The sequence below is a fragment of the Cryptomeria japonica genome, chromosome 3, assembly GCF_030272615.1.
Source record: "Cryptomeria japonica chromosome 3, Sugi_1.0, whole genome shotgun sequence".
In the NCBI taxonomy this organism is placed as follows: Eukaryota; Viridiplantae; Streptophyta; class Pinopsida; order Cupressales; family Cupressaceae; genus Cryptomeria; species Cryptomeria japonica.
Genome location: NC_081407.1, coordinates 158,437,045 through 158,453,474, shown reverse-complemented (window position 1 = coordinate 158,453,474; position 16,430 = coordinate 158,437,045). Strand labels below are relative to the sequence as shown.

The window sequence follows — 16,430 nt, the reverse complement described above, 5'->3', positions numbered from 1 at the left end:
ATCCACTCATTTTACACCTTCGCTCATTTTTCCCATTTAAAGTCTTCACTTGCAGTCAGCCATCCAGAACCCACAATTGGTCCAAAATGCACTCAAAAAACACTTGAAAATGAGTTTTAAAGGTACAATTACAAGTGCAAACTTGTAGTTACCCATTACACATATGAAGTTGCATGTTTGTTCTCCACAATTGCAAGTTAATGCTCTTATTTTTCCCACACATGTAATGCAACTTCTAGAACCCGAAATTCACTTGTAAGCCCATTTTTGCATCAATTTATCCCTTCCCATGTCAGTTTTGTTTGCACACACGATCTACCAAATCAATGGATTAAGGCATGGGCCTTATTTTGCAAGCAGATTTCAAGATTGGAGGATGATACAAAGAAGAGATACAACAACAATTTATGGTTGAGAACATAGAATACTTTCAAAACAAAGATGGTCATAACATGAAAAGAGGAAGGCAGGCATTTCCCTCTTGAAAATCCAGTACTACCCCAAGCAAGAATATAAGGTTGAAGTTCATTGGCCAAGGACACAAAGATCATTAATGATGCAAATTCTCGTTCCGGTTCAAGATGTCTTCACTGATCCAAAATACTTCAAGTTCTAGCATCTTGAAGTGACATGAAGATCATCAAAAACAAATGACGATGCAGTTAGAGTTGTGTCTTTAAACACATGGAATAGTTTTAGTTATGCATTTGTAATTTTGTTTTGACAAGTTACATGTAAAAAAATAACTTTGTAATTGCAAGTTAACCCATCACTTGCACTTTTGTAATTACATGTAAAGCAACTACAAATTGAGTTCAATTAGGACTGTAATTGGAATAAGTCATAGTTAGTTGTTGAATAAGTCTCAATGGTTGAGAGAACTTCTCAAATTAGTTAGGATCCTCCCACCTTTTTATCAAGGCTCCTCTCCTATAAATACTTGAGGGGGTCTATTGTAATTGATATATTTTGGCAATGCAACAAAATTTTAACAATTTGTATGTGCACTCTAAAACTTTGAGCTTAGATGTAAATCAGATTGCTTTCAATAAAAGAGGCAAGTTGTGTTGAGACTTTGTGCCAATTCAAGTTGTTATGTGACGACTTTTTTGGAGTTGATTGTGATTTTTGTTCTATTGTGAGATTTAAATTCAATCTTGCAGACTTTGAGCTGCTAATTGTATTTAGAGTTATATGTTTAGTTTTCGGATTTGGTCTTGTAGACTTTGAGTTGCTTATCATATTTGAAGCTAGTGTGGAAAGCTCAAGAGGGAAGATAGCTTGTAGACTTTGTGTTGCTTCTATTTTTAAGAATTGTGCATGTAAGGTGAAGTGCATCATGTAGTTAGACTTTGAGCTGCTACATACTGTGAAAAGGTTGATAGGAGAATAGATAGTTGAAGACTTTAAGTTTTCTTCCTGTTTTCCCATCCTGAGGAAGTGACGAAAGTCTTTGTGCCTTCATGGAAACTTTGCTTCCCTTTATGTTCCAAAAATCCTACAAAGAGTCTCATTTCTATATTTGTTGTTATTTCTTTCCAATTGCTATTACTTTTATGTGAAGAGAAAAGAGTATAGTTTTTCTTGAAAGAAAAAGAAAGACTATTGTCTCACCCATATTAGATTAGTTTAGCTTGTAGATAGGGGGAGTCTTCCCTAAATTAATAGAGTGTCATACTCACACATTGTGGCTGAAACCACAATTTTGCATCTCCCCAGGTGTACAAAATTTTCAACCAACACATAGGAACAAATCCCTTTAAAAATTCCTACTGTTCCCACCTGGGCATTTGGGAGACCTGGGGATAGCTATGAAATGTCCTTAGGGCCTTCCCCAATCTGGAAAAATATAGGAGACATCCCGGGAATGGGAGAAAATGAACACGGGATGTCTAGACATCTCCCCATTATCCCCTATGACTCATCAATTAAGTTCATTTTAAAAGAAAAAAGTCTGTCATGAGTAAAAAAATTGATTTGTGTCAAAGGTTTAACTAGAAAAACGACATGATGGCATGTGTAAATAGTACTTTGTAAGACAAGGAATATTTACCTGGTATTAGAGACAAAATAAACTACAAGTATTAAATTTAAAACTACTCTGTTGGGTGAAACTCACATGAATATTGCTTAGCAATTGCTGTTTTTGTTTTTATTGACTACTATAAGGAGTTGCTAAAAAACATAGAAGAAAATTAATGAAAAATTCAAGAATGGTGATATTCTTATATTCAACTTTGCAACCCTCATCATTTAGAACGTTCAGATTGCCCCAACTTTACCGTTAGTCTTTTGCAAAAATGAAGATTTGGTTGCAAATGATGAGGATTTGGTGTCACTGAAAAACATAGTGATTAAATTACGAAAAATTGGCATGCTCCATGAACACCTGTCTGGTCTCAAAGGCTATGCCACCAGACCCCCACCCCTGCTCTAATTTGAGAAAGCAAAAAATAAAATTTGTTTTTGGTCCACGTTTCATATATTGTATATACTTGAGCTGCCAGCTGCTGTTCCCTGTTGTCCCCAAATTTGGATACATTGTCCCTAATGTCATTAAATATGGTTCTATAATGTATCTGATGAATGCCTTCTATATATGAATAATTGATATTTCTTCTATTTTAAAATTTTCCTTATTTTGTACTTGTCATTCACTGCCATCCTAGAAATGTATCCCATCATTCCCTGCTGTCCTTGTACTGTTAACGCCATTCCAAGGATCTTATTAGTTATGCTTCTCAGCCAAAGATGAAGTACTCATTTCTATGCAAGGTGATACGTGTTATTTGTATTATTCATGCCTAAACATAATCCCTAGAGAAATGACAAAAACCAGGGTTCCATGCTCAGAGTTAGAAATATCAATCGAAAAAGCTAAAACCGGCCAGTTCAAAAATAACAATCATTTAGCCCCACCTTTAACCTTTTTACAAATTATGCCAACATAAAACTCACAAAAAACCCACCCATTTGGCAGCTTTGTGCTTAAAAAAGCTGTCCATAAAAAGTTGGTACATTGTGTTCAACACACCAGCTATATAAACACTTCCACTTATAATGGTCGAGTGAAAGGGGAAATCTCGTGACAACTGACAAGCTCTATATAGGCACACATGAACATGAACTACAAGGACTTGTTTCAAAAAAATCCATAAAGTCAGAGAAATTCAAATTGAAAGGGAATAGTGTCCATCACTAGTGGACCATTGCCCTCAACCTTTTTCGTCAATTTAATATTGTATTTAATTTATTCTTCTAAACTCACCAAAATACTGTTTTGGAACTACTTGATCTAAACCATTGTTCCATGAGGACGTGTCAAGGAGGGGGCATTTACAGGACGTCCCCTGGTTTAGGGATGACAAGGGACTCCAAGGAGTCTCATATTCATCCTAGGGACTTCCAAGCATCTCCCATGGTAGTAAAATAAAAAATTCGATGCTCCCAGCCCCCATGAGAGGCACTACCCTTCAACCTTGCTGGGGGTTTGCTCCCAAATCTCCACCATTGTTAATGTTCACTGCAATCATTGTCATGTTTTAAGATATAGAGGCTGAGGCTGTAACCATGGCAGAGGAGGAGCGGAGAGCACGAACAGAGACAAGAGATTCAGAGGCAGATACTGATAGTGACACAGATGTTCCTCATGTTGGTGAGCATGGCAAGGTGTCACGGGGAGAGGCTATGGCTGCCGAATCATCCAGGACCTACCTTAAACGTCTTCGCAGGGGGTCGGGGCCAGAGGGTGCACGCTCCTCTGAGCCATAGGCTTGTAGTTGTATTTACCTTTGGTATTTGTGTGGAACATTTGATGATGATCATATGATGACATCGATTTTTTATTCCATGAGTTTTGTAATATTGTATACATTTGACAATATTTATATATCTATGTTTGTTATTTCCTTCAGCTACAATTTGCGTTTATGCTTATGTGATTGATGTATACTTGTGTATTTAATCAAATGAGCCGAGTTTGATGATGTTATTGTGTCTTTAAGGTATATTCAATAAAGGGTGCATGAAACAAGTTTTAAATCTTTAAAAATCTCTAAATTTCTTGAGTTTTTCACTTTCCCGAGTCCAGCCGAGTCTGACTCCGAGTCCCAAGCCCGAGTCCGGGTCGGCCTTGTTGAGTCCGAGCCAAGTCCGAGTCCCGTTTCTTTGATTTGCACCACTAGCCTACTATCTCACCACCCTTGTGGTGCCATCCCCAAACTTAAGCTCAAGACCAACCTTAAACCTTACGAGACCAAGCTCACAATCAAATCTTACTAATTCACTATCAGATTTCAGAGCTCCATATAACACACGCAAAAAAAATGAGTTAAGTTCAGAGCTTTGAATTTGTGCCAAACGAATTTGAAAGTCCAAGGCTATTAGGTAACTACAACTTTATTACTTAATTTTTTCAAAAAACATCACATTGGATTTACTTGAAAGTTGGCAGAAAGGAATATAGCCTATATTGCACAAATACCCAATATCAATATCTAGGCTTTTGCTCTGCACTGTCAGATGTTCATAAAGATTTATTGGAAAATTTTATCCAGGTGTTTATTTCACCAGATAAACCTGAACGCAAAAATCACCTATCAAATTTCCTAAAGTTCATGTGATTACTGTAGGACTTGAGCGGCCTGTAAACTCCTCCATCTTTGAAAGATGCAGGGCTACTTCCACCTACAAATACAACAAAAGTTATTTGTGAGAAATTATTGTCAAGCACCTTGATGAATTAGATATTTAAATTGCTTTATACAAGACTGAAACATACCAATGGGGCAAGAGCCTCTTGTGAATTTCTTCCTGTCTTGCTTGGATTGGCTTCATATTGCTCGATGTATAGCCGAATAGTTGCACCTTCAGACCCAGTGCCAGAAAGTCGGAATATCTTATACCAACAAAAGCCAAAAAAATAATGAAGTCAGAATTGATAAATACATAAGGAAATCATTCTACAGACAGACAACAGTAATACACTTACCAGTCGAGAACCATCTTCAAAGAGATAGCGTATACCCTGGTGCTTTGAAACGGAACCATCTACTGGATCTTTGTATTCAAACTCATCACCATGTACAACATTAGAAACATCAGGTCTCACTCCCTTAATTATTCTGCACCACGCACAAAATATCATCCATAAAAATCTTGAGTTAGATTAGATAGAATTTTACAGCCTGTACATAAATTGCAATCAGCCAATTTCTATTAACATCTGGAACTTAATGAAATAAAAAGAATCCCTAATCAGAAATCAAAACACAACTACCTGCTTTCAGAAAATTCAAAAACATTAAGGCTCATTGATGAATATTTAGTCACTTCTTCACAAATTTGTACATACACAATTAATGTCAAATACAAATTCAGATGCATTGATCAAGTGTACAATAATTATCTTGTAGCTTTTTTTATCTACTGCATATATAACTATAATATAATGTGATTATTACTTGTGTGCCCAATCTATGTTCAATATGAAAGAAACCTGGCACTTCACTAACAATGCCACAAACATGGTGCATACTTGTTAACTTCGGGGAGAGAAGACTGCAACTTAACCAAATGAGCCATGAGCTCCTTTGCAGCACCTGCATCAACATTCTGAGAAGGAAAAAGTAGTATTTCATGAATATTGCATTTGAATCCTCAAAATTATATTCCTGGGGACCTTAGATGAAAATAGGATAATAGTCCTAGTCTCTTACTTCATAGTCATAACGTGTGTAATAGTGACGACCATAAGAAGCCCAATGGCTATGGACTATATCCTCCACAGAGACAAGCTCCCCACCAGCAAGATTGTCCTTGTTTTTTAAAGCAAGAATTGAAAGCCACGCTAAAACTGCCCAGATTCCATCCTTCTCTCTGATATGGTCAGAACCTGCAAACATCAGAGAGGTGGAAGATTATATGTTTTATCCATTTTACTTTGGAAGAACTTTTGGAAAGTGTTACATTGAAAAATAATTTTGAGCCAGGTGGTTTTCACTCTGAAAAAATATCCAATTTACAAGATGAATTTAAAGAAAACAACTGCAAGGGCGTGGTAAATGAAATGAAAAGAAAATATTATAATAATGATAAATTGTCATCCCTTGTAAAGCTGCATATATTTTTTTATGCCCCTCAATTCCCTTTCTTCATGTTAGCCTAGTAAGGATAGTAACTGCAGTTAATGTGATATCATCTCTGATTTTTTCAAGTTTGCTTGGATGCCTTAACACTTCACATTTCAAGCGTGGCCTCTAATATCTAAAGGTGAATTTGGCGATTTTATGAATAGCTAGTAATTCCCATGGCCCCCACTGTCAGCATGCATCCACTAACAGCAAATCAATATCTTTAACGTCTTCTCTGATCTCAGATGTTTATTTGGATCAAGTTACTTCTATGGTCCCTTGTGGAATTCAATCATGGAAACACCCTGATTTAACTAGATAATCTTTCTGAGTTTTGGTTTGAGGTTTTCTTCTGTTATATTGAAGATGCATGCAACTGTCTAATGAGCTGTATTTTGTCTGTTTTGACCAGAATCATCTCTCTCCCCTCTGAGAGACACCAGGTTTTCAGCAAAGTTTTGATTGTAAAAGTTGTAGGCTTCAAGTTGTTTTTTCAATTGTTTTGTTTGATCACTAAATGAGATATACTTCTATTGAGTTTAATTCCCTGTTCCTTCTTCATTAATTCGACATAGCTTGGCAGAATGTTAATCAAATCTAGAGAGTTCTTTCTGAAAGAACTGATGTGGAGAGCTGCATGCATTCTGATATAGTTAATGGTCTACACTCTACAGTATCTTGGAGAGGATACTTTGTCTCTGTTCTACAAAGATTTTGAGCTTTACTTTCAGAGAGACTCTGATGCCAAGTTTCAAGGTTTGAGACATGCAATGACACTCTCAGTGATGTTCTATTCTTACTTCAGCTCTTTCTATATTCTTTTTGCATCGATTCAATTTTCTTGACTTTTCAGTTTTCTCAATAATTTGTTGTGATATCTTTGTTTTTAAGTTTTACAGGTACAGGCTAATTATGTTTTCAAATTTTGTCCGTACATGGCTTTGAAGAGATTTGGTCCAATAGTTAAATGCATGATGCTAATTCTATTCATCAGCAGAAGTTAAATGCATGTTTGAAGAGATCGGCCGTAGATAGAAGATTAAGCACAACAGAGAAGTTTGCAGAACCAAGTCAAAAAGAATATGCTCTCAAGAGGCCCTATCTAATACCAAACATTAAATTAATAAATAGTAATACAGTGATCCTATTTGGCAGTTAAAAAATTCCAAAAATAAATCAAGCTGACAGATGTCTAAAATTCTGTACTGTAGTGGTTTGAAGATTGGGCAAATGAGGAAAGTTTGCAGAAGCACATAAAAAAGGAAGCGCTAGGGGAAATGACCTGCTAGTTTAGCACCCTATATTTAAGGTATGATAAGTATGTCAGACGAACTCCAAATAATGTATGAAAAACTACAATTAATAAGATTACTTTATAATTAAACTACCATTTCCATTTGGTGTACTCAATTGGAGGTAAAAATACATATTGACTCACTTTATTTTTAAATACACTAGTAACTAAGCAGGACTTAAACTTGGAAATGGTATTATCCAATTGTCATGCATCTTGTGGCATCTTTCTGCAGGCTCGTGTATCATTTTTGAGTATAGTGTAATGAAACAACTTGCACAAAGGAAGACTATATAAGGAAATATGCTGCAAAGATTTGAGAATAATAGGCCACTTCAAGGGGGCAAACCTCCAAAAGTCTCCAATAAGAACACAATTTACAATATGATGACGATAAACTAATCAGTAGCTCCTATATACCCTAACTATGCCTTGGATGCCACCCAAGCCAACTTAGGTACCTAAATATAACTCCTAGAATGACTTAATTACATACATAAAACCATAGTTGAAAAACTCGGACTCAACAATGACTCAGCTGGCCCAAAAAATTTAAAAACTCGGGACGCCAAAAAACTCGGGGAAAAATAGGCAATAACTCAGCGAATTTATCGAACATTTGAAAACAAATAAAAATCATTATATATTTTAATGAAATATATATATTTTAAAAATAATATTATGTAATCAAAATTTAATATACATGTTATAGATTAATTAAAAATAAGACTTTGTTTTGGACAAAAGATATATCATTTTCTGTTTTAACTATTAAAATAAAAAATATTTCAGGGTATCAAAGTTTCGAACTAGCTGCAAAATATGCAGAAAAAGGTAATTTTTTATTTGTGAGGGTATTGAATTAGGTGGTGGCTATTCTCCATTCAAAACAGCACTTGATCAAAACACAAATTTGCATAACTCAATTGTTATTCAGCGGGTTTTTTGCATTTTTACAGCATTGAGAAGGCAGATTAAGAGGATCAAATTAGTAGAAATTATGTAAAAATTCGTTGTGATTTGCAGATTTTGTGTTTTTGATCAGGTGTTGTTTTGTATGGAGAATAGATGGCTCCATCAAATTACCTGCGAAATGATACCAGGGGGGTCGTTTTTATCTTCCCGCACCGTCTTTGTCTTCCTCTCCTCCATCGCAACCCTAAACACTGAAAAAAATGACTTTATTTTTTAGGGTATCTAACTTCAGTTTTTTTTGGTTGTTAGCGCCGATTTTTTCGAGAAATTCCAACAAGTTTCGGCAATTTTAACTTATGAAAATCGCTGCAACTAAATTGAAAACTTGTCCACAAATTAATAGGCGAGTGACTCGTGGCCGATTAGGACTCACGATGCTCACAAGTTTCATGCAAGCTTTTCAACTATGCATAATAATAAAACTATAATAATGATAATATAGCTTAATTATAATAAAATTATAATAATGATAATATAGCTTAATTAAGAGTTGAGATAACCACAAGCCAACTACCCATAACCCTATGCACACTGTGGGGTTATGGGTGTACCATGCCCCCCCTCTTTAGACAAACGTTGTCCTCAATGCTAATCCATTGTGGAATCTTTTGCACACAATCCTCATTTTCTTGTGTAGTGTCTTCAATTGGAGAATTCTTCCATTTGATCAAATACTCTATGATTGCCCTCATCTACAACCTCTTAGTGCATGTTTGAAGAATTCCCTCAAGATCCAAAACCATTCTACCCTCCTCATCAAGCTTTGGAAACTCGGTATGGGCTACAACTCTTTGCCCAAAAACCTTCTGCAAGCATGAAACATGGAAAACTGGATGTATTTTTGTTGAAATAGATAACACCAATTTATATGCTACATTGTCAATCTTTTGCAACGCCTTATAACAAAAATAGCATTTGGGAGCAAACTTGTTATCTTTCTATTATTGCTTTTGTTGTTGATGCATGATAGCCTCGGTAAGATAAATGATTGAATGAGAGATAAATGAAGTCTCTCATTCAATCATCTATCTTATCGATAGACTATGATAAAGAGTTCAGTTATCATTCCTTCATTTGATGATTATTCTTCGACTTATATATATACAACCTTGCTTGCAAATTCCAATCAACATTGGATTCTTAACTAATGTCTAACTACCGATAATTATCGGTTGTAAATCATAAAGCACAGAATACCGATTGGTATCGGTTTACCTTGTTAATCATATGCACACCGATTAGTATCGCTCAAACATGTTAACTATATAAATACCGATTGTTATCGGTTTAGTAAATGACTGCATACATACCGATTAGTATCGGTTCACTTGTTAATGATATACACGCCGATTAGTATCGGTTAACTTGTTAATGATATACATGCCGGTTAGTATCGGTTAACTTGTTAAGTTTTATATATAGTTATACCAATTGATATAAGATAAATGCGATTATGATTGAAGAGGTGCGATCAAGTAATATCTTGATCGGTCATGTCTAATAGACATGACCAGTCAAGATATTGCTTGATCCTCCTTGTTGGCATATATATATATATCAATCGGTGATTATGAGAAGGACATTGAAATTTATAAATACTCCTCCTTCTGCATCATACCAGATAATAATCAGATCTATTATATTAAGAAATAAAATATACCTGAAAGAAGAAAAATAACCTTGAATATAACTTGCATCTTGAATTGAAAATCGAATAACATTTACATGGTATCAGAGCTATAGTTAAATCGAACCTGAGGCTATTCAATTTTGTGGAAAATTCAAGACAAGCATATATTCAACATCACATTTCTTCTAATGGCTAGCACGATCAGATTCGAAGATAGACTCGGACGAGGTGATGACTTCTCAGCATGGAAGTTCAGAATTCAAATGATTCTAAAAGAAAATAAAGTCAAATCATTTGTAAAAACTGAAACTACAGAACCTGACAAAACCACTTGGATAGAGGGAAATGAAAAGGCCATCAAAATCATAGTTGATGGGGTGAAAAATAATATTATGCCCATCATAAAGAAACATGAAACGGCCTACAACATGTTCAAAGCACTTAAAGATGCATTTGAGATATCCAATGCTAGTAGAACCTTAGCTTTAAAGAGAGAAATAAATCATATAGCTATGATCAAAGGGGAGTCAGTCAATGACTACTTTATGCGGATATCAGCTCTAAGGGATGAACTAGCAACCCTTGGATATGAGATCCAAAGCAAAGAATTAACACTCATTGCTCTAGATGGGTTGCCTAGTATATGGGAAACATTCGTCCAAGGCATCAGTGCAAGGGATAAATTTCCAAAGTTTGATAGGCTAAAGGCAGATTGTCTCCAAGAAGAATCAAGGTTAAATAAGAAAGGGATCAAACAAAAGAATATGGATGAAGATCTTCAAGTCCTAAATACAAACTCCAACAAGAAAAGCAAGCAGAAACAATTTAGGAAGAGGAAAGGTCATCATGGCAAGAACACCTTCAAGAAGGATCTTTCACAGATTCAATGTTACAGATGTGACAAATTTGGGCACTATGTTGCCAAATGTCCAGAAAGAGCCAAACAACAAGCCACATTTGCCAAAGCAGGAAAATCTAAAAGGGAAGATGACTCCGAGAAGTATGTACTCTACTCAACACTTACAAACCAAGCATCAAATAAGGTTAACTCCTGGGTGATCGACAATGGCTCATCTAGACACATTACTGGGTTTAGAGAAGTGCTAGACTCCATGATAGAGGAGAATGATAAGGAAGTGACTATTGGAGATGACTCCACACATCCAGTCAGAGGAGTTGGAACTTGCACCATCAAACTAAAGTCAGGCGTATCATTGCAACTTAAAGGAGTACTATATGTCCCAGGCATCAAGCGAAACCTAGTCTCCATATTAGCACTAGAGGATAATGGGTACAGAGTGACCTTCATGGACAACAGGGTGTTGGCTTGCCCAAAGAATTCATCTATCAAGAAAGCTAAAACCATTGATCAAAGACAAGGCTACTTGTATGAGCTGTGCACAGAGCCCAACCTAGCCCTAATCCATGAAACTACAGATGCTAATGAAGTTTGGCATAGAAGACTAGGTCACCTGAATTTTAGAGCTTTATCATCAATGGGAAACCTTGTCACAGGCCTACCTAAGTTAAAGCAATATCATTCAGGGGCATGCAAGGGATGTGCCCTAGGTAAAAATGCTAAAGGTGTTTTTCAAAATAGTACTAGGAAAACGAGCAAAGTTCTATGTCCGTACCTTCTTTAGGGGGATTTTTGTATTATGTAATACTTGTTGATGACTACTCTAGAAAAACTTGGATCTACTTTCTGAAATGTAAAGAATCAGAAGAGATCCTTAATAGGTTTAAGGAATTTAAATCACTAATAGAAAACTACTCAAGAAATAAAATCAAAACCTTAAGAACTGACAATGGGGGGGAATACATCTTATAGATTTGTTTAAAGATTTTTGTAAAAATGTTGGGATTAAGAGGGAGCTTACTATACCCTATAACCCTCAACAAAATGGGGTAGCTGAGAGGAAAAATAGGACAATTGTAGAAGCTGCCAAAGCCATGATTCTTGATCAGAATCTAAATACCAATCTTTGGGCAGAAGCAACAAGCACTGCTATATATATACAAAATAGATGTCCTCACTCCCATCTTGAAGCTAAAATCCCTGAGGAAGTCTTTACTAAAACAAAGCCAGATATCAGCCAACTTAGAACATTTGGGTGTCCTGTCTATATTCATGTACCTAAGGAGAAAAGATTAAAATTAGAGCCTTCTGGAAAAAGGGGATTACTTGTAAGATATAGTGAAACCTTCAAAGCCTACAGAATCTATATACCTGGTCAAAGGAATATTGAATTGAGTAGGGATGTAATCTTTGAAGAAGACTTAGCCTTTAAAAGAGCCCAAAGCTCAATAGAACCTGAAGTCTATATCCCCACCCCTAGAATAGAGGAAGACTCTGCTCCTGAGCTTCAGAGGGAGAGTCTTGAGGAAAATGTAGGTGAAACTCAAAACTCACCTAAAGAGAATTTCAAGAAAAGACCACTATGGGCCACCAAAACTGTAGAAGAAGCTCAGAAGTATGTTGCTCCTTCAGGAACCTTCAGAGAAAGTAAAAGGCCTAACAAACTCACCAACTACGTCGCTCTCATGAATGATCTCTCAAAAGCAGAACCTACTAATGTATCAGATGCACTTAAACATCAAGTATGGAAGAATGCCATGTCTGAGGAATACCAATCCATTATGAAAAATGATGTTTGGGAGATTGTCCCTAGGCCAACTGGGAAATCTGTTGTCACCTCCAAATGGCTCTTCAAAATCAAACACGCTACAGATGGCAGCATTGAGAAACACAAGGCTAGATTTGTAGCCAGAGGGTTCTCTCAAAAGGAAGGAATTGATTATGAAGAAACATTTGCACCTGTAGCCAGATACACCTCAATAAGAGTGGTCTTAGCCATTGCAGCATCAAAGGGATGGAAAGTTCATCAGATGGATGTTAAGACAGCATTCCTTAATGGTGAGATCTCAGAAGAAGTATACCTAGAGCAACCTGAAGGGTTTGAGATTCATGATGCAAAGTCTCATGTGTGTAGACTCAAGAAAGCTCTCTATGGGCTTAAACAAGCTCCCAAGGCCTGGTATGAAAGAATTGATACTTATCTCTCAAAACTAGGCTTCTCCAAGAATGATGCAGATCCTAATCTCTACTATAAACAAAACAAAGCTGATATGCTAATATTGATTTTATATGTTGATGATTTGTTAATCATAGGAAAGATCAACTCATAGATCAGTGTAAGAAAGACCTTGCTAAAGAATTTGATATGAAGGACTTGGGACTCCTTCATTACTTCCTAGGTTTGGAAGTATGGCAGAATTCTAATGGCATTATACTAAACCAGGGTAAATATACCTTGGACATTTTGAAGAGATTTGGAATGCTAAACTGCAGACCCATGACCTCTCCAATGGAAACAAACCTTCATAAACTTAAGGAAGCGGCAGTAGAATCACAACCCTCAGATCCTACTCTATATAGGCAAATGATTGGGCCCCTGATGTATCTTGTGAATACGAGACCAAATATCTGTTATGCAGTTAATGCCTTGAGTCAGTTTATGTGTGAACCAAAGGAGATACACCTGGTAGCAGTAAAACATATCATGAGATATCTACAAGGTACCCTAAAACTTGGTCTCAAATATGAGAGAGTTAAACTAGATCTACACGGATTCACAGATTCAGATTGGGCTGGAAGTGTAACTGACAGGAAAAGCACCTCAGGGTGCTGTTTCAGTTTAGGTTCAGCCATGATATCCTGGATCAGCAAAAAACAGTCATCAGTAGCACAGAGTTCCACTGAGGCCGAATACATTGCAGCCTCCATGGCTGCTCGAGAGGCAGTATGGCTCAGGAAGCTGCTTGTGGGGTTATTCGGTGAGCCAATGAAGCCTACAGTTATTCATTGCGACAACCAAAGTTGTATTAAACTTTCAGTGAATCCAGTGTTTCATGACAGATCCAAACATATTGAGATTTCATATCATTATGTACGAGACATGGTAGATAGGAATGTGATCCAGTTGGAATACATTTGTACAGGAGATCAGACAGCAGATATTCTTACCAAACCACTTTCAAGGGTGAAAGTTGAGCACTTCAGAAAAGGTCTTGGTATGATTGAAATTTAATTCGCTTTGTACTCCTATGCTTATTAAGATGTTTTATGTGTAAACTTCTTTGTCATGTTAGGACTTTTATGGGTTTAACCCCCTGTGTTCATGTCTAAGAGGTGACGATCTCTCAGATAATGAACACTTGTATGTAGACATTATAAGGTGACGATCTTATGATGTTCAAACTAGTTATCATGTTGGATCTCTGGTATGCCATGGATGTGCCATGATTGTGTTGTGGTAAAACATTTGAATAAAATGTTAGTGCACATACCACAACTTGAATAAATAGAGAATTTAACTATTTTCCTATACATATTCCTAAAGTATTGCGTGTTTAGGCAATACTAATATCACGTGGTTAGGTGATATCTTGTCATCACAAGTTGATGTGATGAACGTTTGTATCACATGTTTAGGTGATACTTCATGTCATGTGCTTAGGTGATGTGATTTCCTGTATCAGATGATGGATGATACTTCATGTCACATGTTTAGGTGATATGATCTTCTAGAGAGTCAGATTACTTAAGGAATACTGACCATCATTAGAAATGTGATGCTAGATATGTTGTCTTTCATTTATCTTACCTAGCTAAGAGGGAGTGTTGATGCATGATAGCCTCAGTAAGATAAATGATTGAATGAGAGATAAATGAAGTCTCTCATTCAATCATCTCTCTTATCGATAGACTATGATAAAGATTTCAGTTATCATTCCTTCATTTGATAATTATTCTTCGACTTATATATATACAACCTTGCTTGCAAATTCCGCTCAACATCGGATTCTTAACCAATGTCTAACTACCGATAATTATCGGTTGTAAATCATAAAGCACAAAATACCGATTGGTATCGGTTTACCTTGTTAATCATATGCACACCGATTAGTATCGCTCAAACATGTTAACTATATAAATACTGATTGTTATCGGGTTTAGTAAATGACTTCATACATACCGATTAGTATCGGTTCACTTGTTTATGATATACACGCTAGTTAGTATCGGTTAACTTGTTAAGTTTTATATAGACCAATTGGTATAAGATAAATGTGATTATGATTGAAGAGGTGCGATCAAGTAATATCTTGATCGGTCATGTCTAATAGACATGACCGGTCAAGGTATTGCTTGATCCTCCTTGTTGGCACATATATATCAATCGGTGATTATGAGGACATCGAAATTTATAAATGCTCCTTCTCCATCTGCATCATACCAGATAATAATCAGATCTATTATATTAAGAAATAACATATACCTGAAAGAAGAAAATAACCTTGAATATAACTTGCATCTTGAATTGAAAAGACCGAATCCCCACTACAAAACTCCTTTCACTATGGTGTTGATCAGACTATTGCTTCATTTTGTTTTGTGTCATTGCCAAGTTCTCTTTGAGACTAGCAAGTATCTTTTGTTGATGTTGAAACATGAATGTGTTCTTCAATTGTTCAAACCTTTGGGTGTGCCCACAATAAAGAGGCAATCAATGGTAGTTGGTACCCATATAGTGTTAAAATGGAGATATCTTGGAAGAAGTATGGAACGAAGTGTTATACCACCATTCTATTAGTGGCAGCCACTGAACCCATCTCTCTTGTTTATTTGAAGCAAAACATCAAAGATAACCTTCCAAGCATTTGTTTATCAACTCAATTTGTCCATTTGATTAGGGATGATATGATTAGCTATGGGTAAATTAAGTCCCCAAACATGAAAATAAGTCAATCCAAACTTACAACTTTTGGAGTCTTGTGTAGCTTCTAAATAGTGTTCATAAAGGATATTGCTACAATGCTTGCTACAAATGGGTGTGTGCCAACGTGTAGAAATGTGCATATTTAGTGAGATGTTCCACAACAACCATGTTGGATTTTTTTTCCTTCAAATTTGTGCAAACCTATGATGAAATCCAAAGATAAATCTTCCTACCTCTGACTTAGAATTAATAAATGTTGTAGAAGACCGAGAGTCTTAATTGTGGAAAATGATGAAATAATACAAGATCAAGAAAGCCAAGGTAAATTGTAGGTTGCTACTTTTTTCAATGAGAAGCAAGATTGACCTTCAGCTTTCTAGGGAGTTTTCGGATATGCCTACTACCATTGCTAATGTCCATCATATTTCTTTGATACCAAGTATTTATATTGTTTTTGCCATGTAATGTCCCCATTTGGGACTTCCCTTAATTTAATCCTGAGACAACCATTCAGACTTAAAGTGAGAACTGTAATATAAAATTTACCCAAGCTGAAGACATTTTACTATGATCTTTTAACTTAGAATTTTAAGAACAGTATGGTAGATAGAGCTTAT

The 16,430-nt window shown here is 36.0% G+C and overlaps 1 protein-coding gene across 2 annotated transcripts in view; it reads right to left on the bottom strand.

Annotated features, from left to right (window-relative positions):
• Positions 1-4,380: 4,380 nt before the first annotated feature.
• Positions 4,381-16,430, bottom strand: part of LOC131031010 (phosphoglucomutase, cytoplasmic) — a 56,938-nt gene continuing 44,888 nt past the window's right edge. For both annotated transcript variants that reach the window (XM_057962009.1, XM_057962010.2), the window contains exons 15-19: positions 5,718-5,893; positions 5,537-5,613; positions 4,991-5,123; positions 4,781-4,897; positions 4,381-4,686 (exon numbers count right to left, since the gene is read on the bottom strand). In XM_057962009.1, the coding sequence (XP_057817992.1) occupies positions 4,615-4,686; positions 4,781-4,897; positions 4,991-5,123; positions 5,537-5,613; positions 5,718-5,893 (575 nt within the window). In that variant the 3' untranslated portion in view covers positions 4,381-4,614. The remainder of the gene's footprint in view (positions 4,687-4,780; positions 4,898-4,990; positions 5,124-5,536; positions 5,614-5,717; positions 5,894-16,430) is intronic.